The 25,357-nt window shown below is 39.4% G+C and overlaps 1 protein-coding gene across 2 annotated transcripts; it reads right to left on the reverse strand.

The window, feature by feature from the left end:
* Positions 1-1,610: 1,610 nt before the first annotated feature.
* On the reverse strand, positions 1,611-25,357 carry TACC3 (transforming acidic coiled-coil containing protein 3). Of its 2 annotated transcripts, none has more exons than XM_026648082.2 (16): positions 25,307-25,357; positions 21,187-21,349; positions 20,920-21,065; positions 16,655-17,734; positions 15,218-15,305; positions 14,456-14,651; positions 12,921-12,973; positions 12,429-12,565; positions 12,233-12,347; positions 11,110-11,265; positions 8,810-8,886; positions 8,686-8,729; positions 5,559-5,719; positions 3,791-3,897; positions 3,430-3,550; positions 1,611-1,790 (listed from the first exon to the last, which is right to left on the reverse strand). In XM_026648082.2, exons 2-16 carry the CDS (start codon positions 21,346-21,348, stop codon positions 1,725-1,727), a joined length of 2,709 nt encoding a protein of 902 aa, XP_026503867.1. In that variant the 5' UTR covers position 21,349; positions 25,307-25,357; the 3' UTR covers positions 1,611-1,724. The 2 variants fall into 2 exon arrangements, with proteins under 2 accessions (XP_026503867.1, XP_026503866.1); XM_026648081.2 differs by having other exon boundaries at positions 15,218-15,308.

Here is a 25,357-nt window from a genome sequence, read left to right on the forward strand (position 1 = left end):
CTGATAGAGCAGAGAGCTTTCCACTACAAGGCTAGCTGGTTAAATCCATTGCAAATCAGACCAAAAGTCAATATCCTCCAGCCGGCTAAAGTTGAAACAGGCAGAGGAAAGTATGGGAAATTTTTGCTGTGAGGTACCTGTTCTGTGAATAACTTACTACCTTATATGAAGGTCACTTTCATGACCACTAAATTAATTAAGTAAGGAAGACAAAATGGGTAGTAAAGCAGTATGAACAGGGAGAGATTAATACAGAGCTGTAGGGAGGGAGAGAGGTCAAAGCTGCCTTGGCGTGGACTGATTAGTGCTTGCCCCTGCAGTGTGAAGCTCCATGTTGTACCCAAAGTTGCATATGAGTGGCAAAATTCCTCCCCCCAGTGCTGACTGTAATAGGAAACACTGCAGGGCCTTGAGCCATATTTCAAAACAGGAGCTGCGGTTTTAAAGAACTGAATCTCAAATGCCTTTATTTTAGGTTGTGTCACAACAGCTCTTTGATCAAGGGTCCCTTGTTCTTTGCAAGCAACTCTCCTCTCAGACCTGACATATCTTGTCAAATACATTGCTCAGTGTCCATAAAATGACATGTGTAAGATCTCTATTGAAAGCTTGCAACTTCTCAATGTTAATTATCCTGGCATGATGGGAAGGGGCAATTTAAGGAATAATGTAACTATATTGAAGTTTATGTCCTTAAGGTTAAGAGGAGTAATCAATTACTTAGTGATTGCCTATTTATACCAGAGGGAGTTGGCACTGGTTAGCCAGTAACGTAATGCAATGCTCAACTGTCTATCATTGTCCCATCAACAACAAACCCTCAAAAAACGACTGAAAACAATTGAAACATTAAAACAGGCAAGGGATGACCCTATGAATAAAGGCAAGAAACTGTTATACTCTAACATGAGATAGAGAAAAGGCACTTTGGATCCAATCAGGAGGCATCTTGTTGATCTGGGCTGTTTTTCCATGAAACAACTAGATCCTGGTTCCTGTTAAACTAGCCAGCTCTGTAGGATGAACATGGTGGAGGAGGCCTACTTAGATGGGAAAGTTAACTGTTCGTAAGTTCAGGCCCTAGTTTGGGTTTTATGACTGTTTTGTATTAGAAAAATGATTACGTCACTGATTTCTAGAGAAATCCTTATTCTTTCTTAAATAAACCTTTTGTTTTATTACAAATGCTGATAAAAGACAGGACTGGTGATTTAAGATAAAACTGGTGTATGCTGCTCCTTTGGGGGCAAAGTAGCTGGGATGTCTGAGTAATCAGTATCAGGGGCTGGATATCATAGGGGAATGCTTCAAGGGTATTTGGGGTGCACATCTTGTTAACTGCAAGGCAAACAGAGGGCTGGTGTAGCCAGTGGGACATTGAGACCTTTAGTCCAGAGCCCCTGAGGAGATTGCCACGGCTAAGGGATTAAGAGCCATGAGTGTCCAAATTTATTTACAAAATGTGAGTGAAACTTACACTTGCTCATTTATTCAATTGACTTTTCATAGACGTGGTGAACCTACTCATTCTAGTGAGTTTCTAAGTTAGGCAGATACTCCACATTCATAGCCAATACACAGCCAACATTATGTGAAGGAACAAGTGCAAGTGAAATCTATTACTTTTTATTACTTTCAACATACATAATTAAAAAGTCACTGAACACACAAAGAAAAAAAGGACAGAATGAATCAGAGTGAACATATATACAACAGTCCAAATATTAGATTTTTTCCATCTTTAAAATCAAGTCGTCACAGATTTTTGTTAGTTCATCATTTTCTTTTGCCTGTTAAGAAGACAAAAGAATTAGTGAGTCAAGAACAAACTGCAACACATTCATAGCACCGAAGGTGCTATGTGGAACAGGAGTTCCATTACAAATGCTCAAATTCCGTAAATGCAGTAAAGACTTGGAACAAGGCATCCTAAGGAGGCATATCTCAATTAGATTTTGAAGGGACAGCAACATTACATTGTTTCCTTAACTTTCCAGGCAGTGTCTAAAATTTAGACTGTAGTCTCGACTGTTAGACTGTTGCACACTTTTGTAAGTTCTCTTTACAACTAAATAGAAGATACAACCTTCAACATACCTACTACTGGTGCCTGTTTTTCCACTTCATAAATGGCTGAAACAATTCAATATGGAACTACGTTTATAGCATGGGTGATGTTGGTTCTCAATGCTTTCATTCTCCTAAAGCGAGGAGTATTTAAAAATGCTTCTGTGATGCCACTAGTTAATCCTTATGACGACAAGTGGAAAGTGTGATCCCACTACACAGAATTTTAAAAAGTTAAATTTGGAGGAAGTAGGTTGGGTGTGGGACTTCCCTCCATGACAGCTGGATACAGGGGGAAGACACACCAACGTCAGTAGCATCACAGAATTAGTTGCCACTCTGTTCCTTTCAACAGCATTATAGTATCAATTAAATATAGGAGCAGGATACTAGTGACAAGCCTTTGTTTTGCTGACATACCAAAAGCAGGGAAAAAGCTTTGCATGAATGAGTATTTGAAGAACTTACAATGAGCCACCGATCTTTGGTAAGCCCATTTGTGCCATTAGACTATGCAATAACAATTTACATGCAAATATGAAACCCTGCACTTGCAGATTACTGGATTTTCCGACTTGACTATTCAGGCCATTGAAAAGATGTTAGCCAACAATACTGTCTATTGGTTGGTAGTGGTCTACAAGTTTACATACTGGAACATGATAGTCCAGGGGTTCTCAAACTGGGGGTTGGGACCCCTCAGGAGGTCATGAGGTTATTACATGGGGGGTCGTGAGCGGTCAGCCTCCACTCCAAACCCTGCTTTGCCTCCAGCATTTATAATGGTGTTAAATATATTTTAAAAAGTGTTTTAAATGTATGGGGCGGGGGAGGTCGCAATCAGAGGCTTGCTGTGTGAAAGGGGTCACCAGTACAAAAAAGTCTGAGAACCCTTGCAATAGTCAATGCTATTAATATCAAAATGCATCTAGAACTGATACAATGCCATCATATTTAAGCCTTATTCCCTGGACAAGGTGTACTGTTCACTTTCAACCTGAACCTGTATTTTAGTTGCACCATTTCAACAGTTCAGCTAGTATCCAGTCTTGGAAGTCTATATATGGTTAGTCACTTCTGAGGCTCATCTATGCAAATGAATCCATTATTCACAATAGATCCCTTTGCAAGGGTAGATGGATTGCATTTCTCAGTATCAAAGGGTTCTGCCATACCAAAATTTGAGACAAAATCAAGACTCCTATTTCACAGTATCAGGGGGTAGCTGTTAGTCTTTAAGGTGCCACCAGACTCCTTGCTATTTCACAGTGGTACTCAAGAGAACACCAGTTCTGATGCTAGTTTAGAACTTAGCTTATTACAAGTTTAAAACCCACTCAAGTAGCAGATACTTAAACTGACCTTTTGTTCAAGGCTTCTTTCTAGAGACTGTACCCTCATTTGTTCTTTACGCAAAGTAGCTTGCAGTGCTACAGACTCCGTCTTGGCTTTGCTTCGTACCTGGGCAATCTCTTCATTTGCTCTGGAATGAAAGTGAGCTAATGTTTAAATCTGACTTAATTCAAAACAGCTAGCAAGTTAGGTCTGAAGTCAAGCTAGGTTCTTCCACTTTAGAAGTGGTTACAATATTTCTAGGAGAGGTTTTGAGATTAAGACACTAAAGTGAAATCCTGGCCCCATTGAAGTCAAGGGGAGTTTTGCTTGTGAATTCACCCTACATAAAAAGGTAAACATCAGGGACTAAGAAGGAGAAAGTACTCACTGATGCAGTTTTTCTTCAGCATGTGCCTTCAGTGCTTGATATCTCTGCTCCTCCTTCTTAATCCTTGCAAGATAATCCTCAGCACATTTCTTCAAAGCCTCTTCATTCTATCCCAATATAATGGGAGAGTTCAGTTAGCGTCAAGGTGGTTGTTTGCATTTAACCTCATTACCCCAGAGGCAGACAAGACTCTACTACTGCAGGGTTGTTTTATTTAAAAAAAGACCTGTTCAAGAACACAAATAGTTAAGGGTAGAGCAGAAGGTCAGATCTTTCCTCAACACACAGCCACTTGTTCTCTCCCACTTCTGTTTTCACTTATCTTCAAAATGCCAACAAAGGAGAAATTCATCCTAGTTTGTATCCTCAACTTTATCTCTTCTCTTACCAAAAGCCCCCATGTTCTTGAAATTTTTTCATTCTGTGCCACTTCTATTCGTTCAATCAATATACCCCCTACTCTGGCTCAAACTAAAGCTAAATCCACCCTCTTCCAGGAAAGGTAGAAGATGATGGGGAAAAAATGCAGGATTTGGACCCTGCTTCAGTTGAATCAAGTATTAAATATTTAATACCAAGTATGAAACCATGCAGTGCAACAAAAAGCCACTACAGTGAGATGGGAGGAGAAAAGACAAGTAAGTTTCCCCTGCCACTCCAGACCTGGATTTTAGCAAAGGAATCCCCATATGGCATCAGGCCTCCAGTGACCCCTGTGTGCTGGAGAAGCATAGCAGAGACCGCTATAAAAAGAGGGGGAGGAAGAGAGAGAAAGACACCCTGCCCCACAACTTGACCAAGACCCCAGTGACAAATGTGATTTTGAACTTTAAACTAAAGGGAGGTAGGCAAAGCCATTTAAACAAAACTGGAAATAGAGAAGAGAAGTATATATAAACTCCACCCTCACAAAAACTGTAATGCAACTTTATGCTGGAGCTGGTCATGACAACATAACACATGCTAAACCATAGCTATGGAGTGCCACCAGCACATCCTTTTTATATAAGGAGGCAAGTGAATCCAACCTGTCACTCTAGTACCATAGATTGGACAGTGCACATGTGATCTGTTACCTTTGTCTTTCCTCCCACTTATCCTTCAACCTGTTAGTTTACCTTTAAGATCGGACAGAACAAGTGGGTTTGAGTGAGACCCTTTAGAGCAAAGGCCTGGTCCGCCTTGGTTCGTACAGTTCTGGCGCAAGGGAGTCCAGATATAAAAGTTAGGGTCTCCAAGGGCTAATGTAATAGGCAGACTTCTCCTGAACCAGATCCTTCTAGTAGAAATGGTCTTGGCTCATGTGATCACCTAGTCTGACCTCCTGTGGCCTTGGAGCCTATGAATAATCCAGAGACAGGTTGTCTTTGGACACATCTAATCTCCTCCCCAGAGTCACTCATTCAATTGTTAATGATAGAAAAGGATAGGACACTAAACTAGTCACAATTTGATGCAACTATGAAGACAGCCAGGAAGATGTGGACTACTTTCAGTTAAACACAAAAAAAGGATTTTTTTTTTTTTTTTAAAACCATACTTACTGCATTTTAAAACATGACTTGAACCTGGTCTACCCTAAGTACTAACATCTTTGAGATGTTAACCAGCCACATTTCTAGGGGGAGTCTAATTTTGACAGTGACCACCTAATACTTAGTGTAAAGAGAGGTGTTTTAGAAGATCAGCTATTTCCCCAGTCTCGACAGGGCCTTAGTCTTGTTTGGGATTTGGAAGCACAGTACCCAGTGTCATTCCATCATCTTACTTTGCGATAGCCTTCTAAAACCTCTTTCTGTTTTTCAAATCGTTTGAAGAGTTCAGAGAAAGACTTCTCCATGGAGTTCAGATCTGACAGAACTTGCTGTTTCTCCTCCAGCATCTTCTGGTTTTCCTTTTTTGAAAGCTCCTTCTGTTTTTGGGCATCCTCTAAAGATGAAAAAACAAAAACAAAAACCAAACCTCAAGAGGGCTGGGTGTTTGTTTTTCTTAAAGCAAAGCAACCCCTCATCCCAGTTACTAAAGACATAGGACCAGACATTACTGTAGCATAATGAGACCTTCCTTACTAAACCTTTAATTCTTATCAGCACACTTGGCCATATTACCTTTCCTGAAGAATTCTCTTTAAAAGGACCAAAGGACAAGCATCATAGAACAGTCATTCTTGTAAACATAAGTCTTCCTTAATTAAGGATTTAACCTAAATTATGCACAGATTTAGCATGCTTACTCTTAAAATGAGGACTAAATGTATACCCCAAATTAAATAGTAATAGGGAAAAAAAGCCACCAAGGCTAAAACAGAGTAGAAGAAGAGGTATCCTTTAAAAATTGGAAGTCAAATCCTATTGAGGAAAATAGAAAGGAGCATAAACTCTGGTAAATCAAGTATAATTAGGCAGGCCAAAAAGAGCAACTAGCAAGAGACCAACAGCAAAAATAAAAATAAATAAATAAAAGTACATCAGAAGCAGGAAGCCTGCCAAATAATCAGTAAGACCACTGGACAATTGAGGTGCTAAAGGAGCATTCAGGGAAGACAAGGCCATTGCAGAGGAGCTAAATGAATTTTTTGCTGTAGTCTTTGAGGGCGATTTCCACACCTGAGCCATTCTTTTTAAGGGACAAATCTGAGGAACTGTCTCAGATTGAAGTGTCAATAGAAGTAGTTTGGGAATAATTTGATAAATTAAACAGCAATGTGTGATCAGGACCAGTTTTGAAGGAACTCATGAAATTGCAGAACTACTAACTGTGGTATGGAACCTGTCACTTTTGTACCAGATAACTGGAGGATAGTTAACGTGACACCAATTTTTTAAAAAGACCCCACAGATGATCCTGGCAATTATTGGCTACTAAACCTAACTTCAGTACCAAGCAAATTGGTTGAAACTACAGTAAAGAACAGAAATATCAGACATGGATGAACACAATTTGTTGGGGAGGAGGCGAGATATCTTTTGTAAAGGGAAATAATGCCTCACCAATCTATTTGGATTCGGGGGAGAGCGGGGAGGAGGAGGAGTCGTCAACAAGCATGTGGACAAGGGTGATCCAGTTAATATAGTATACTTGGACTTTCAGAAAGCCTTTGACAGCATCCCTCACTAAAGGCTCTTAAGCAAAGTAAGCAGTCATGGGATAAGACGGCAGGTCCTCTCATGGTTAAAAGACAGGAAACAAAAAGGTAGATTCATAAATGCTCAATTTTCATAATGGAGAAAGGTAAATAGTGTCCCCCAAGGATCTGTTCTGGGACCAGTGCTGTTCAACATGTTCATAAATCTGGAAAAAGGGCTCAGTGAAGTGGCAAAATTTGCAGATGATACAAAATTATTCATGATAGTTAAATCCAAAGCTAACTGAAGAGTTACAAAGGGATCTCTTAAAACTGGGCGACTGGGAAACCAAATGGCATATGAAATTCAGCGTTGATAAATGCAAAGTATTGCACATTAGAAAATATAATCCAAACTATACATACAAAATGAGGAGGTTTAAATTAAGACTCAAGAAAAATCTTGGGGTCATTATGGATTGTTCTCTGAAAACATCCGCTCAATGTACAGTGGCAGTAAAAAAAGCTAACAACGTTAGGAAATGGATCGATAAGACGACAAAATATTATAATGCTACTATATAAATCCATGGTATACCCACACCATGAATACTGTGTGCAATTCTTGTCGTTCCATCTCAAAAAAGATATTAGAAATGGAAAAGGGCAACAAAAATTAGGGGTATGGAATAGCTTCCATGTGAGGAGAGATTTAAAAGACTGGGACTATTCATCTTAGAAAAGAGATGACCAAGGAGGGGAGGGGGTATGACAGAGGTCTATAAAATCTTGAATGGTGTGGAGAAAGTGAATAAGTGTTATTTACCACTTCATGTAACACAAGAACCAAGGGTCACCCAATGAACTAGACAGCAGGTTTAAGACAAATATGAACAAATACTTCTTCACACAATGCACAGTCAGCCTGTGGAACTCATTGCCAGGGGATGTTACAAAGGCCAAAACTATAACTGGATTAAATAAATAATTAGATAATTTCATGGAGTATAGGTACATCAATAGATGGTTAGGGATGCAACCATGCTCTGGTTGTCTCTAGGCCTGAATGACAGTTACTGGGACTGGATCACTTGATGATTGCCCTGTTCTGTTTGTTCCTTCTGAAGCATCTGTCATTGGCCACTGTCGGAAGACAGGAAACTGGGTTAGATGGACCACTGGTCTGACCCAGTATGGCCATTCTCATGTTCTTATGACTCAAGATACAAGCTTTTGGCTGATGTGTTAATCGATGCCTTTGCAGTTTAGAAGTCATATATACAAACTACAGTTGAAACAAGAAGTGTCCACCAGAGGGTTCCACTGACATGGCTGTGTGTGATCTACAGAAGTGGAACAGATTATTGTTCTCGTTTAGTATCAAGCTGTGGACGTTGCTTAGTAAGAAACTGGAACTTGTAGCTTCCAATGGACCATCTTGAATTGAACACCTATGGGCCATATTGCGGCCATTACTGTGCATGCCTCAGTTAGATACAAATCAGGCACCTACCTTGCTACATGCATGTGTCTGTACAAGTCAAGCAAACATGCAAGTACCTTAGTTGTGTAATTAGGATGAATAAGACTGTGCATACTCTACTTTAGAAATCTGTCCGTAAACACAAAACTTTTCTAGCTCTGATCTCTGTTCCAAGGATTCAGTATGATACAAGTATAACATGCAATGCAGTATTGACAGCACGACTAAAGTACTAGCCAGAAGAGTACTAGATATTCTTGTGTCAAAGACAGCTATACATTTAGCGAGCCCTTCAGGTCTAAGCAAAAGCCCATCTCAAGTACCGTTCCATTTACTCAGTATACTTACCCATCATTTGGGTTATTGTACCTTCAAACTCTGCAACAATTTTTCTAAAAAACAATATTGAATATAAATTAGAGAAAGCAAATCAAAAGCAATAAGTCAAGCTGTACAATTAGCAGGCACTTACCCCATTTCCAGGTATTCCATATAAAGCCTGTCATATTTCTTTTTCCACTCTAAAACTTCCATCTGCTTTTCTTGAATCTTAAAAAAAAAAGTTCTAAATTTAACAGGGATTGAGATAAACTGACATTCAGAACAACTTGAAGGGTATCTTAAAGAGGTATTGACAGACGGTAAAATTTTCCCTATGGACACGATTTCGTAAGTGTCAGTTATGGCAGAAAGCTCTAGTACAAGTCACAGTCAGAGATAGATCAGTACACTGAATGATATAGTGTTATCACTAGTTTCAACATTTCTAAATCAAAAAGATTCACACAAAAAATTGTTTTAAAGCAGATTACAAGGGACCTTCTGATGCTATCCCTGTACACACAGCACTGGTGTTTGTTGCACCACACAGCAAGACTAAGTTTACTATTTCTTCATACATGGATCACAGACTTGTTTTTTCCAAGTAGACTTGCCCTATATCACAAATTAGGGGATCTTACTCCCTCACTGTTAGAGGTTTTACACTATTGACTCACAGCATGCAGCCAACTCTTTTAATCTATTCAGTTCAATGTCAATTTGCAGGTTGAATCAATCTTGGTGTTCACACAAATTTGGAGGGAACAAGGATAACCTTACATTCTCAGACAAGTTATATTAAGTTGGAGTTACAGTTGAGAAAAACCAAACCAAACCAAAAACAAACCCAACTCATTAGTTATGTAGGAACTATCCTAGTAGCAAGCATTATAACCCCAGGAAATTCAGTCTTAGTTTAAAATGGTTGGCTCTCTTAAGTTATAAAATGCACCATTAAGGTCCCCAGACAAACATGACTCTGTCCTGTAGTGAAGCCATGCAATAACCATAAAGTTATATTAGTGTTTGTGGCTCCAGGTTAGAAGAAACTGATTTGTAAAGATAAAAGTTTCTTCCCCTCATGTTGTCACTACAAGGCATTTAAAAAAAAAAAAAAAAAAAACCATACACCACACCCAACACCTTCCTCCTTCAGAGAAACTCATCAAGAACTGTCTTTTCAAGGCATCTATCATTTTTTGTTCTGGTCACAAATATTGCTCTTAGCAAATATGGCCTCTGCCTCCCATTGAAGTCACTCCTACTGGGGAACAAACTGTCTAAGAAAAGATGGTGCACCCCATGCTATCTGGAAGAAGAGTGAAAACACTAAAAAGTGCAGAAGGACTGTAGGTACTGGCCATCTTTACTAAGGACATTATATACCCTTAGCTCTATTGTTCTCAACGGGATTTGCCAATTTGAAAACGTTTGCTGAAGAAATTCTATGAAGACAAGGAAACACGACTATTAAATCTGAAATTTCTCTTTACAAAAGCTATCCATATACAAAGCACACCTCCACCAGTTTATGTAACTAGACAATGCCTAAGCAGAGATAATTTGGGACAAGAGATATGTAAGAAGTGAGCACTCTGACAAAAGTATCTCTTTTAAGTTGGATTTTTAAACTAAATTCTACAGTTTATTCAGTATTTTAAGAGCAAGTGCAGTAATTTAGGGATGGCTACACTGTTAATAAATTAGCACTGAATCCCTGTTTCATGACAAGCACCTTTTGTAGCATGAAGAGCAGTGGTCGCATTAATATTACTCCTTGCCCCCTCCAATAAAAAAAAAGGGGAGCCAACCTGTGGCTTCATCTGCCATAACCTGGCTCTCTTTAAGGATCTTTCACCATGGCTGATTGCTCCTCTGAAATATGGTCCCCACCACCTGTAGTTCAGTACAGCTGGCAGACTTTTTCTTTTCCCCTCCACACCGCCCAGGATCAAGTTGCTTAAGCAAGTGTCATCTTGCTTCACTGTTATCAAAACTTGTTTTGGAATGAAAATTACATTAGTCCCTTTATGTGGGAGTTTAAAATTTCTCTGAAGGAACCAAACAAGGCAAAAGGTCTCTTGCTAGTAGAGTCTCCTGGATGGAGCCTACTTAAAAAGGTAGTAAGTCTAGAAGATTGGACACATGGGGTATGGCAAGTCTATCTCCAACTCTGAAGATGCTGGTGTAGGCTATTCTACCCATGTAAGCAACAAGCAGTAACTCATTAGGAATGGGACACTGTACTTCAAAACCTGAAGGAGCTGGGGGGGGGGGGGGGGGGGGGGAGAAAAAGAAAAAGGGAGGGGGGAGGGTAAGAGAGAACAACAACTTTTGAAATAGATGCCCAGTATGTGCTGAGTAACTCAAAAAGAGGGGAAATGTTATAATGACAAGCCTTTTCAAAAGTAAGTGCCACATTCCTAAAGGCTTTTAAAGCTTTCTTCTTACCTCTAGTTTAACTGTTTCAACAGCTGTATCCATATCTTTTTGGCTATATTTCAGCACTTCTATAATAGCATCAACTGCAGTGTTAATTGGCACAGCAAAAGGAGAGAGCGGTGAAACGTTACTGGTTGAGATATCTGGAATTAGAGGAACTGTATCCTTTGTGGAGAAGAAGGGAAAAAAAGTTTGAGTGGCTACCACATCAGCTATACTACAATCTATTCAGATTATCTCACATTATTTTAAGCCCAAAACTATCCCCATAAACTGCTTAGTCAAAGTACTATAGCTATATTGAGATGCAGCACACTGCACTATTTGCCTATTCATGAACAGCAGATACAGAAACAGCTCCCCCCGCCCCACAGCAAGTTAAGCATTACTGCTGGGCAAACAGACCTACATCCACATAAAGAGTTATACAAGGACAGTCAAGTTTAAAACTTTACATTTAATTGTAGAATTTGGCACAGACAGAGTGCTGCTTATTCAAGAAGCAGAGGAACTGCAATGAAACCCATTTCTCACCTTACATGGGGTCAGCTATATGAGAAAAGAATGCTTTGACTGAAATGGGAATTTGAGATGCCTCTAGGGACTGAAAGGCAACATGTAATGACACCAGTCTAGGAGTCCACTATCCAAGAGCAAGTCTGTTTTAGTGTTTAACATCAGAAACATTGCATGCCATTAATAGCGCCAATTTTCAGAGATATGATCAATGCTATTAGGCATCAGAGAACCATTTAATCAAGTTTAGTTTAAAGGATCATGTACAAAATGTTTCTCGTCGTATGAGGTTTTGTAAGAATTTAGCTTAAGGTTATGGTAAGCAAGTGAGATTTCCCCCCACCCCCCAAGAGGGCCAGTGCTTAGTGTTGGAATTTCCTCCTTATCCTGAATTGCTGTACTCGGACACACAATATCTTAGCGTAATTTTAAGCCAAACATGAAATGCACGTGCCCTGTTTGAGGGTACTGGCAATTGTAACACCAATACTAACCCACAGCAGTGCAGGAACACTAAGCGGGCAAGAAGTTGATAAAGGTTGTCTATTCTTCCCACTAGAAGAACTCATCCAAAAATCCACTAACATGAAAATTGACATGTTTATGATTTACTTACTGGAGCTGGGAAAGTTCCCAGAAGATCCAGTCCTTTAGGCTTTTCTTCATTTTGAAGAGATTTCATTGCAGGCTTTGGGGTTTCCAAAGGCAGTCTACTGAAGTCAGAAAGAGGACTAAAAACAAACCGTTAAAATTAGAGTGTGTTCAAAACCAAAATTTGTGGGCTATAATTTAGGATTAAAATCTATACCTACCCACTTTGAAATGGTGCATTGATTACACAGGTGCTTATTGTTTCAGTAGTACCAGGAGCCAGCTTTCTGGGGCTGTCTCTCAGCAGAGGGTCAAACTTCAAATACAATGATTGCTTCCTCAAAGCAGACTCTTTAAACTGGGGAGAGATATTACTCACATTGAATGATGTGTTACTTTGTAGCATAGGCAACCCTGAAACTCCCAAGTGGTGTGTTCTCTCCAGAAGATAGGATTATTCAAACCTCAGCCTTGGCTAGACTGCCAAGGACAGCAGTTAGTTTGGGTGTGGGCAGGGAGGGGGGCAGAATCATGTGAAAGACTGAGCTCAACCCATTGTACCATCTCATGGAGTAGATAGACATTAACTGCTACTCCCAACTGGGCCACATTTGAACCTACAACCTAGCGGAGAAAGGCTTAGATCTTATTGTTCTCTCCCCATCCCTACTCTTGAGCCAACAAGTTTAACTGCTTAAATATTAGATACTTACTGAGGATGTACCAAATTGTTCCAGGTAGTCTATTTCTATGCCCATTCCTAGAACTGGAAAAGGACAAATATATTAATAAAAATGATTTAATGCTGTCATACAGTTGTTAATAGAGCAGGATGGAAAGTGTCATTGATATGAAACTGATGGAAAGCAAAGGGAAACTCCTATACCCCTGTTAGATTAAGTTGTTAGCAGGAGAAAAGAACCCTGAACTTCAGTCTAGAAGGGAAAGAGTTGGCATTTAAAAAAACAACAAACAAAAAAACAACACACCCCACCTCTCCTCTTAAAACTCAGGTTATTTATTGGGGGGGGGGCGGCGAAGGGAGGGAGGGAGGGAGGGAGGGAGAAGAGTTAAACACAATGATTCAAGTGTCTTGATGTAGTTGAAAAGCTAGTGTGCATCTTTAAGTTTAAGGTGGAGGTGTCCTCAAGAATGGATACGCTGCGCTTCTATCAACTCTCTCCTTTTAGTATATCGTTGACAGTTCAATCTATGCACAGATTTACACACGCGAATACTATTACCATAGTCATTGTTTTCCAAAATGATCCACCAGCCTGAGTATTAAGAGGCTTGTGATAGATTGTAAAAGGGGAACAAGTAAACTTAATGTGCAATGATAGACCCAGCCCTCTAGTTTTGAGTGTACACAATCTTTTGAGTTATGCAGCATACTATAGAAGTTTATTTTTTAATAAAATTGCAATTCTGCGATTTCTCTATTTAAAAAGGTATGAAAATGCAGAAAGGCCATTTGTACCATAACAAGGACAGGGTGGGTCCTATGGGTTTGTATGAAGTAAGTGTCAAGATTGTTCAATAGGTTTGTGTTTTGTATAGCTGGCACTTTGGTAATGTGTGTTTTTATGAACGGAAAAGAATAATTCTGAACATAAAAGTGCTTTTCTAATGTTACAACCTGCCAAGTGAAACCCATTAGAAACCATATTGTCGTCACTAAACAGGTGCAGTGGTATTGTTTGGATTACAACTGGATTTGGCACCTGGTTATTTAGTGTCAATTGCTTGACGGGACAATGTCAACATAAAATCTAGTCAGTTTTTGAAGGGGAAAGGAAAGGAAAGGAAAAAGGGGAGAAAATGTATTTTTGGATATTCCACCAGCTCCAACAACTCTGCTAATTTTGGTGGCTTTAAAATGACTCCTCTCCCCCCCTCCTCCAACTTTTAAAATAGCTATTGGGTGGTACGTGCACAAAGGAAACAGGCAAAGGAAACTATTACAGGGAAACAGAGCGTAAACAATGCTTTCAAGTGTTAAGTGTAACAAATCTTTTCTTTAAACTTCTGTCAGTTTCAGTAATCTTAGGAAAAGTTACCTGTCTGAATTTAAGGATTGTCCCTTTAAAGATAGGCAGGATGAAACATTAAGAACTAGAATTGGTAATGAGATGTTTGTTCCTGTAACTTAAATGGAAGTAGAGGAAAACAGCATACAGAGCTGTTGTTTTAACAGCATGTATGTCCAGTTCTGTTGCAGCGCCTTGCTAAGAGCAACTGCTCTTACCTTCTGTTGAGGGTCTGAAGTACTCTTCAGACTCAGTGACTACTGTTGAATCATTTATATGAACTGCCGTTTCAGTTGTCTTGCAATTGGCTTCATGTTCTTGGTCAGCCAAAGGGGATGTTCCACTGCCAATTAAAGGCAAGTTATCTTGACTGTGGGCATCAACTGGTGAGGTATTTGAGCTTGTTTTTTTCTCCTGGAAGGCAGACATATACTTAGTTTGTAATATGGAAAACTGAGAGTATGACTGGCATAGTGTATTTATGGCACTAAAACACATTAGTGATGGTTAAATCAGTGTGTTACACAACAGTTAAAAGAGTTAGCTGAAACCGAGTTAATGGGGAAGATTTCAACAGCAGCAGGAATTTGTTAACCCAACACATTGTGTTAATCCTCGTCAGGCAGAGCTGCCTTTTATCAGATTCCTCACCCTTGATTTAAGTTTTCAGCCTGTGCACTTTATGCTGTCAACTAAATCAAGAGATTTTAGATAGATATGTTCCATGATACTGATTTGATCCCTTCAGTTATATCAGGCTGAGTTTATGGATTTGGCACAAACAGAGCCCAACCCCTTTTCATTGGTTTTTAAAATCAATTTTGTTTTCACTGTAGAAGTCTGAGGATCTGTAAGAGTTACAGTTTTAGGCTGAAGGGAATGCAAGAAGGGGAGAACAGCAACTTTATTAGAAATAGAAAACTGCTTTAACATAACAGTTTTGCCAAGAACTGGATATCTTAAATATAGATACACATTACCATAGTTAGTTCTCTTGTAGATTCCTCTTCAATTTCTGCTTGAACTACAGATTTATCTTCATCTTTGCTTGGTTTTTCTTCAGGGAAGCTACTAAACAAACGGTTAAAGTCATAGTAATCTAGTCAGTTCAAAGGTCTAAATACGTTCCTAGACCTGGCTAAGAGTCATTTAAGCATAGGAAGCTTGTTTGACAGCTTGCCTTATCCCCACCCCACCCCTGATAGCATGGTCTCTAAATGGCAACAAGCTCTCCATTAACAATCAGCAGGTAAGAATGAATTTACATACCTCTCCCATGAAAACTAGAATGCTATTATGGATGTATAGAAAGTCATGACTGCCACAGAATGGCCAAACAGCCTTTTCCATTTAAAGGAGTTTCTACTTCTAAAACCTGCAGCATTTCTGTGAAAACGGCTCTGTTTGAGTTAAACCCCAGAACTCATGGGTTTCCCACCCTTCCCTTAACATGGTCTAATATCAGTAGCAAAGTTTTTATAGACACTCCATAAAGCCTCACTGTAGTAGTCCAATACTTTAGCTGATGGCAGTGTAAATTTAATATTTATCCTAAGTTTAACAGTAATAGGTGGCTCTGTATGTGTGACCAGGATAGTGAACACGTATTACTCATTCCTATCAAATGAACGTATCAAATGAAATAGATTCTACCCTGGATAAACAGCTAGTTGTTTCCAATATGTTCCGTAGTAAAGTTGTTGGCATGTAAGTGGTTAAAACTGGACTTCAAAACTCAATACCCTACCACCTAAAATTAACTAGAAAAGAGGAAAGCTCCAGTCCCTTGATATTACTACTTTTTCTTCCAGCTCCAGATTTTGTGAGAAGCATTTATATTACAGATTGTGTTCACAACCCGAAAGCAGTGTTAACGCCCTACTATAGAATAATAGGATGAACAAGAATGTCATTTATTCCTTGCTTGCTCTTGTCCTACTCCCTAAGAATATTAGGGGTACGTACCAGAGGTGAAGTTCTGGTCCCACTGAGGAATTGATTTTACGCTAAGAGAGTAAAACAGGACAATTGTCCTGTCTGTTCCGCTCCCTGCTACTGAACCAGCCATTATCTGGTAGCTCTCCAAGCTTTAACATCTACAGTGGAAGGGGTGTGACAGATCAGTATATCTACCCTGTTTCCCATTAAATATTTATTTTAAAGGCATAGCGGGGGCAATGGTGAATGGAGAGCAGGCACACAGATCTGATGCTCTTTTATCTTTCACTTTCTGAAGCAAGACAGAGGTATTTTTAATTTTTAGACTGTCTCAACACGCAAAAAAAAATCTGTTCACAGGCACAAGCACAGATTTCTCAGAACTGTACAGATTTCTGCACCCAGGGGTTTTTGGCATCATCTTGTCCTTAAAGGTCTTTGAGGCAGTTCTACAAGTCCAATTATAAAGATTTACTTACTGAGTTTCAGGCACTATTTCTTCAGCAGTCTCATCTGCAACAACAATTCTGTTAATTTGCTCTGCTGGAAGAGATTCCCTTTTTGGTAAGGTGCTATCCTGTTCCTCTTGCTGATTAGCTTTTTCAGTGTTGGGTTTAGGGCATTTGGGTGAGCTAGAAACTTTTGAACCTCCTCCAAATGGATTAAAGTTTGGATCATCAAATTTGTCCCAGTCAAAGTTATAAGATGCATTGGAAACAGGAATTTCATTTTCTGTTTTACTCTTGCTTTTTGCCTCAGAGTTCTCCAATGTTTTCCCTAGAGCTATAGCAGTTTTCTTGGAAGGAGGCTTAATTCCAGGTCTTTTGCCTAGTTTCCTAGGAGGTGGCCTTTTACTAGCTGTGTTATCGGTGAAGTCAAATTCTAGTTTTACAGATTCAGCCTTGGAGAAGCTAGCCTCTTCTTCAGGTTTTGACTCTTTTGTTGAAGTTCTTTCTACTACTGGGGAATTCTGTAGCTTTGAATCCCTAGTTTTGAAAGGCTGGGTTACATCAGAGCTGTTAGGATCAAAGTTGTAGGACCCTTGTACAGGTGGTGGAGAATTCTGTGTTTGTGTTGATCCGTTGGAAGAATTGGTTTTGCTGACTTTACCAGAAGTGGGCTTTATATCCTGTTCAGTGTCATTAGGAATTGGTTTGGATTCATTACCTGACAGCACTACATCCATGGAAACTGTCTCTTTTGTCACACCAATAAGGGTGTCTGCTTTTAGATTTGTTCTCTCAGACACTGCAGCAGTCAGTGGGGAAGTAACAGGAAGTGTATCATCCAGTGGCAGAGAATTTGTATCATTTTTCTCAGAAGTCTTTTCAGGGTTGCTAGATAATATAGGAGACTTTTTTAGGCTCTCAGGAGAATTCTGCATCTGAGAGGAACTCTGGAATGGATTGATGTTGTTTAAGTTATCAAAATCAATGCTGTATGTACCACAGCTTTTCACTGGCATCTCATCATCTGGATAAGGAACAACACTGGCTTCCTCCTGCATTTGTGCATTTTCTCTAGTAGTTTTAATCTCAAATTCAATTGCTTGTTGATTTCTGTTACACAGAAATAAAGTCAGTGTTAAAATGGCTAATTATAAATTAAGACACCATTAAAAAAAAAAAACTACACACACACCACACATTTTCAAACTCATATGCTGGAATTTGCAAAGCTTTATGCTACACGAAAAGAGTTGGATGTGAGAGGGTTGAGATCATCATAAAAGCAAGAGAATTAGGCCTCTTTCTAATGAGCCACCCTGGTATCTTGCTGTTCAGGGATTGAGAAAAGCCAGCAAGATCTTTCACATTGTGCTCATATAGAAAACACATTGCTGAGTCCCCTTCCTTTTCTCCTCAACCCCACCCAGGAATGCTTTACAAGAGAGGCTGTAATTCAGAGCATAACTCTCTGGATAGGCTGAATATGTACCACAGTAGTAAAGAACCAGTAATACTGAAAACCCCTACAATACTTAGTCCAGGAATGTGTACCATTATCTGTATCTACTGTAGATATCCATACAGGGTTTGTAAGAATGGAGGGTGACCATCAGCATAATATATCAAATTATAACACGACTCACTTCTTCCATTCCATCCTTTGCTTTCTGTGGTCAGTGTTGACCCCCCCCCCCCCCCCCCGCCACCTCATCAGTGAACACTCCTTCCCCTCCCCTGCAATCTATGAAACATGTATGCCAGAATTTCATAGACTGCTCTGAATACAGAAGTTGAATGCTCAGACTTACTAAAAACAGAGGGGCAAGGAAAAACACAAGGGCGGGGGGGAACAGAAGAAATAACTGACTGCTGTAAGTGAATAGATTATAGAAAGATTATGCATAATCACTACAGACACATTCTAATGTCATGTTCCCATGTCACCCCTGAGCTCAAGTTCGCTAATTTGTAGCTCATGTACAGACTATAGAGCATTAAGTCATTACTTCCTGAAAAAGTATTTCCTCTCATTTTTTTTTTTTTTTTTTTTTTGCAAAAGAGGCAAAACAAAGTACAAAAATAGTTATATGAATGCCACACACAGAAAAGCTATACAGGAAAACATAATTAAAAGCCAACCAGTTAAAGTTCCAGCGTGATAAAGTTGGAAGCAAGAAAGGATATGGTTCACTATGGTCTCCCCACCCTGTGAGTCTCTTCTCTGCAAGACTTGTTGTTTAAGTAATCAGACCCCTCCCATCCTCTTTCAGTACTTAACCAATAAGAGCCTGAGAACTATGCACCACAGTGCCGTTCTTTGAAAGTTTCCATCTGTAGTACTTTCTTCTTCCTAGTCCTAAAAGTCCGGATGCTCCTTACCACAAATACAGCACTAGACTGTGCAGCAACACAAGCATTCTCATTGTAGCATGGGGAAAGGGAAAGAGGAGACACAACAAAAGCAGTAGCTCTTGAGATGCTGTGTTACTTCCGCCTGAATCATGACTGTACAACACCATCAATAAATGTTCCACTTTGCCATTGTAAAAGTCACTTAATCCCTACATGTCAGACCCAGACATTTAGAGATATAGGAGCAATAAGTTTAGTTGGCATATGAATTACAACTAAGAAATTAGTGACCATGCCTAAAGATCTAGATCCAAATACTGCTGTTCAGTTCAGAGGGGCTGCTTGGGTTCGAGATCAGAATTTGACCACTAGTCAAAGATTATCCAGTTCTTTTTTAGCCAGCTTGGAGATAGTGATTTTCTGGGGGGGGGAGAAAAACGACACAGGACAAAAGAAACGAACAAGTAGGGTTTTCAAGCAATTAAACAATAGAATACCATTATTTAAATATTTTTGGATATGTTTTGCACATTTTCAAATATATTGATTTCAATTACAACACAGAATACGAAAAGTGTACAGTGTTCACTTTATTATTTTTATTTCAAATATTTGCACTGTAAAAAAAAAGAAATAGTATTTTTCAAGTCACCTAATACAAGTACTGTAGTGTACTCTCTTTATCATGAAAGTGCAACTTACAAATGTAGAATTATGTACAAAAAATAACTGCATTCAAAAATAAAACAAAGTCCACTCCGTCCTACTTCAGCCAATTGCTCACACAAAACAAGTTTGGTTACAATTTGCAGGAGATAATGCTGCCCACTTCTTGTTTACAATGTCACCTGAAAGTGAGAACAGGCGTTCACATGGCACTTTGTAGCCAGCATTGCAAGGTATTTATATGCCAGATCTACTAAAACATTCGTATGCCCCTTTATGCTTTGGGCACCACTTTGGCAGACATGCTTCAATGATTGTTAAAAAAATAATGCATTAATTAAATTTGTGACTGAACTCCTTGGGGGAGAATTGTATGTCTCCTGCTCAGTTTTACCCGCATTCTGACATATATTTCATGTTATAGCAGTCTCGGATGATGACCCAGCATATTCTTTGTTTTAAGAACACTTTCACTGCAGATTTGACAAAAGTTTTACATGGTTTTGTTTTTGAGTGCAGTTATGTAACAAACAAATTCTACATTTGTAAGTTGCACTTTCACGATAAAGAGATTGAACTACAGTACTTGTATGAGGTGAATTGAAAAATAGTATTTCTTTTGTTTATCATTTTTACAGTGCAAATATTTGTAATAAAAACAAAGAGCACTGTACACTTTATATTCTGTGTTGTAATTGAAATCAATATACTTGAAAGTGTAGAAAAAACATCAAAATATTTAATAAATTTCAATAGGTATTCTATTGTTTAACAGTGTGATTAAAACTGCGATTAATGTTTTTGAGTTAATTGCATGAGTTAACTGCGATTAATCGACAGCCCTACTTACAAGTGAGTACCACTGGGGTGGGGGAATATCTTAGTCATGTACATTTATTACAAAGGTGTAGTCTAAGGGCTTGTCTTCACAGCATCGTTTTATAGGTATAACTCAAGCATTGCCTTTAGTCAGACTCCTTTGACCAGTATCAGTGAAAGCATTGGGAATAGAACGCAGGAATTACTGTTGTAGTATTGCTTATTACTAGGGTATTTTTGCTCCAGCTATGTAGGCTCCCTGTATCATTTTTAATTGCGGCACTAGATTGCTTTTCTTGTACAATTTAAACTTGCTGACAAGTATGAAAGTGTCAGAGTTGATTATGCAGACAAATTTATAATGAGAGATAGTCATCCTCGACATATATTGCATTCACAAACTAGTCACTCTTAATAGCCTTAATGATTTGCAAGAAGATCAAGTGTAGATTACTCACGCAGCATTGCCGGATTCAGACAGATGAAGGTCTCCTAGAACTTCAGTACAATCATCTAGTGTGAAAGTAGTCTCAAGTTTGTTTTCCATACTAGGACTCAAGATTCTGTGAGTCTGAGGATCCCGCATAGGAGTTTGAAAAGTTACCTTTGAGGTGGGGGGGAAAAAAAGTAGTTTCTGATTGAATATTTTTAAGCCCCCAACAATACATACATGATTTGTTCTCTTAAGAGTGAGAAGGAAGAGGCTAACATAAATGCAGACATACCTTCATAGCTTTTGCTACACTTTTTGGTGGCAGATTTTCTTTTTGTGATGGACGAAGGATAGAAGGTCTCCCTGTGGACTCTGGTGACGGGAAAAGGAAGGAACAGCTTTCTGCTGTTAGATCATCACTGATGTTTTCGCCATTTAAAATCTGCAGACTCATTCTAGAAAATAAACACATTTACATGCCCACACGTGAATGAGAGGGTGTGGTCAGACAACTGTGCTTTCAGATAATTGGACACTTAACCATCAGCCTGGCATGCTAGTGAAGAAAGACTAACAGCCACAGAACTGAGTTTTACGAATATTCTAAATCCTTATGCAAGTTAACATACTACAATACATTGAAAAAGCAGATACATACAATATTACATCAGCAACTCTGCCTTTTAAACACAACATGGTCACTACAGTTCTCCTCTCTTCCCTCCCCTCCTTTCACCCAAACCTGACAGGAATGTGCAGTCATGCAGTTGTCATGACATTCAAGCTAGGCGTAGCCATAGTTTTTGCAGGGGAAACAGAATGCCTGCAAAATTTCTACATTTTATTTATAATGCATCATGATTAAGCTCTACAAACTCCTTATTTGAACAGAGCTTTTAATAGTTAATGTTCTGAAATGGTACAGAAGGCATATAGGTGTAATATGTATTTCCTCCCACTTTCTCAGGATATCAGTTATTCATCCCCCTCAAATATAAATTGTGACTCAACAGTTCAAGCAGACACAATAAGGCACATAGGGTCATATTTACATAAATACTGTGTATAATATTTTAGCATGAAAACCAGAAGAGCTTTATAGGGAATATAATTTTTCCCATTCAACGTTACCTTTGACATAAAGGAGCCTATACACAGCTCATTGGACTTTGTAAACTGATTTGTTTTATGAGTGATCATGGGGAGCACAATTATAGTATGCTTACTTTTCAGTGGATTTTATATCAAGGACAAAAGAAACGCAAGTTTAGAGCACAGTGAAAGCAAGTATTCAATTATTATATAAATGCTAGTTTCAGAGTAGCAGCCGTGTTAGTCTGTATCCACAAAAAGAACAGGAGTACTTGTGGCACCTTAGAGACTAACAAATTTATTTCAGCATAAGCTTTCGTGGGCTACAGCCTACTTCATCAGATGCATGTAGTGGAAAATACAGTAGGTATATATTACACACACACACACACACGAAACAATGGGTGTTACTATACACACTATAAGGAGAGTGATCAGTTAAGGTGAGATTTTATCAGCAGGAGAGAAAAAAACTGCTTGTAGTGGTAATGAAAATGGCCCATTTCCAGCAATTGACAAGGAGATACGAGGAACTATGGGGGGGGGGGAGGAAGGAGGGAATAAGCATGGGGAAATAGTTTTACTTTGTGTAATGGCCCATCCACTCCCAGTCTTTGTTCAAGTCTAATTTAATGGTGTCCAATTTGCAAATTAATTCCAATTCAGCAGTCTCTCGTTGGAGTCTGTTTTTGAAGTTTTTTTGTTGTAATATTGCAACTTTTAGGTCTGTAATCAAGTGGCCAGGGAGATTGAAGTGTTCTCCAACTGGTTTTTGAATGTTATAATTCTTGACGTCTGATTTGTGTCCATTTATTCTTTTACGTAGAGACTGTCCGGTTTGGCCAATGTACAAGAGTACAGCATGCATCCGGTGAAGTAGGCTGTAGCCCACGAAAGCTTATGCTGAAATAAATTTGTTAGTCTCTAAGGTGCCACAAGTACTCTGTTCTTTTTATAAATGCTAGTGTTTTTGATCCTGGCACGGGACACTAACTTTGGCAATTTCTGACAGACACTCTTTTCATTAGTCTGTCTTTTTGTGGGTAGGACCCTGATAATAGTTACAGATGCCTAGTATTATTACTCTTGAATGTTTAAGAACGATCTGAGGGTTTTGGGTTTTTTTTAAGTGGATAGGGAATGCAAGAAAGTTTAGCAGGATTTAAAGCATGTCTGCTATTCTTTTTAGTCATCTTGTTTTAAAGAGACAGTGTCAATTCAAACTTTGGCCCCAAATTACAGCTCTGAGAATCTTCAAGTGAAGTTAACCTCACTGCTTTTTGTCCAAGCCAAATGGGGGGGCGGAGGACGTGTGTGAGGGGTGAACACACACACACAAACCTGTGAGCAACAGTGAATTGAATTTTTAGCATTGTACTTGTAATAGTTTAAGTAGTCAGTGTATAAAATAGAAAGTTTAAGATAAGATTTAAGTTGACAGCATCCTTTTAGTACCAGATCTCTTTAGACAACAAGGACCATTCAAAAACTTGTCTACTTATTCAATGTAGCTGCCTTTGCTTGTGCTGGAAAAGGCAATAAAAGACCACTAAAAGACATATGATGTGCACAACAGGGATCCAGCATTAAGTTAAAAATACTATATATGCACACACCACATATATCCAGATTTCCATACATTAGCAACCATTTCTACATTCTGAAACAAAGTCATTGTAAATACTTGATATCTGAAGTAGTGTTGCAGAGAGTGGACTACTTTAATGTAAGATTTGGTTGAGATCTTACCTACACAAGTTAATTAATTGCTGTGAAAACTATAACTTGATCCAGTTGCATAAATATTAGTATGAGATACAACTGAATAAGAATTGTCATGTGTAAATGTGATTGAATTACTATGTGAAAGCCATCACTGAGTTTTCTGTCTTGTATAGATAAAATCTCAACAATTTAACATTTAATTGCTTTAGGTTTCAGTGAAGGAGATGATTAAATGCATTGGTGCCAATCTGCAATTGCATATTCAGAGTTGTCAATATCATTAGATAAAAAGGTCAACTCAAGTTTCTCAGACCAAGTGCTGTGAATGCCTCAGAATGCACAAAACCTGAAATTAGAAGATGTGCAGCTAAAACTTTTTAGTAGTACATTTTGGCATGTGTCAAACTTTAAGATCATGGCAACAGCATACCCAAATACTCATACAATTGTGCATACTTAAAAGTTTGCATTGACTATTCAGCGTAGAGAGAAGAGACTTCTGTGGAGCATTATGAACAATGCCTTCAGTTGTTCAGCAGAACACAGGACATGAAGAACAGGTAGCTTCAGTGCTTTGCATGCCCAGTGTTCTATACTGGCATGTGCATGTTGTCTATGTACAGTTCATAGAACAGTGGTTCTCAACCCACAGACCACTTGGGGCCCAATCAGCACACAGCTACAGCCCATATGATATCCTCAGGGCCATACAGGTAGTATATATTGTGTGGATGTGGCCCACATAACACACAGAGAGCTGGATGTGGCCCACAATGGTAAATAGGTTGAGAATCAGTCATAGAATAACATTGATATTTAAATATACCTTGGGCACGTGTAAAACATGCCATATTTTTAAAAAACTAAGTTTTTTGGCAATATTCAGCTCTTATATTTATCAGTCAGTAAGAGCAGTTATTGGGATGCTAATATCAATGTAAAAAAACAAAACAAAAACACATTTAAGTTAGCAGCAAACATAAATGAAAATAAATTTTTATTTACAACTAGAGGACATGATTGCCAGGCTGATTTACTCAGACTTCCCAACCACAAAAAGTCCTCATGTTTAGTAAGTTCCAGCCCCAAAGGCAAGTCTGCAGAGGTAATACCTAACTCAAAGGAACGGGCTTAGAGGGACACACCCCCATCAGCGAGCGGAGGAGATCCCGGTCATGCCACTGCCAAGTCAGCTGATGATTAAACCCCCTTCCCGTCCCCCACGTCCCCGTCACGCATTTCACGGGAACAAAAGATGGCCTTTTTTTCTGGTGAATCACCAAGACACTCGGTTACCAGCAGAGCCAACAATGGAGCAGCGACTCCCGCACCGAGCAGCCACAGCCGTTGCCACTGAGCGGAAACAAGGGGGAAGGGAGGACAGACTGGAGAGAGAGAGAGAGGAGGGGGCGACAGGAGCCCAATCCACCATGCCCAGGGAATCCCATTAGTCCCCCACCCCGCACATCCCCCTCCCAGCCCCGCACCGCGCCCCAGGCTCCCTCCGCGGGGAACCCACCCGACACCTCAGCGCCTCCCAGTCCCACACCACCCCGCCAGCTTCCTCACAGCGGGGGGAGAGGAGCGGCTCCTACCTGCCGGCGAGTTCCAGGCCTGAGACCTTGCCTGTGCGCTCGGCTGCCTCC

Source organism: Terrapene carolina, unplaced genomic scaffold, assembly GCF_002925995.2.
Source record: "Terrapene carolina triunguis isolate 2854851 unplaced genomic scaffold, T_m_triunguis-2.0 Scaffold66, whole genome shotgun sequence".
NCBI lineage: Eukaryota > Metazoa > Chordata > Testudines > Emydidae > Terrapene > Terrapene triunguis.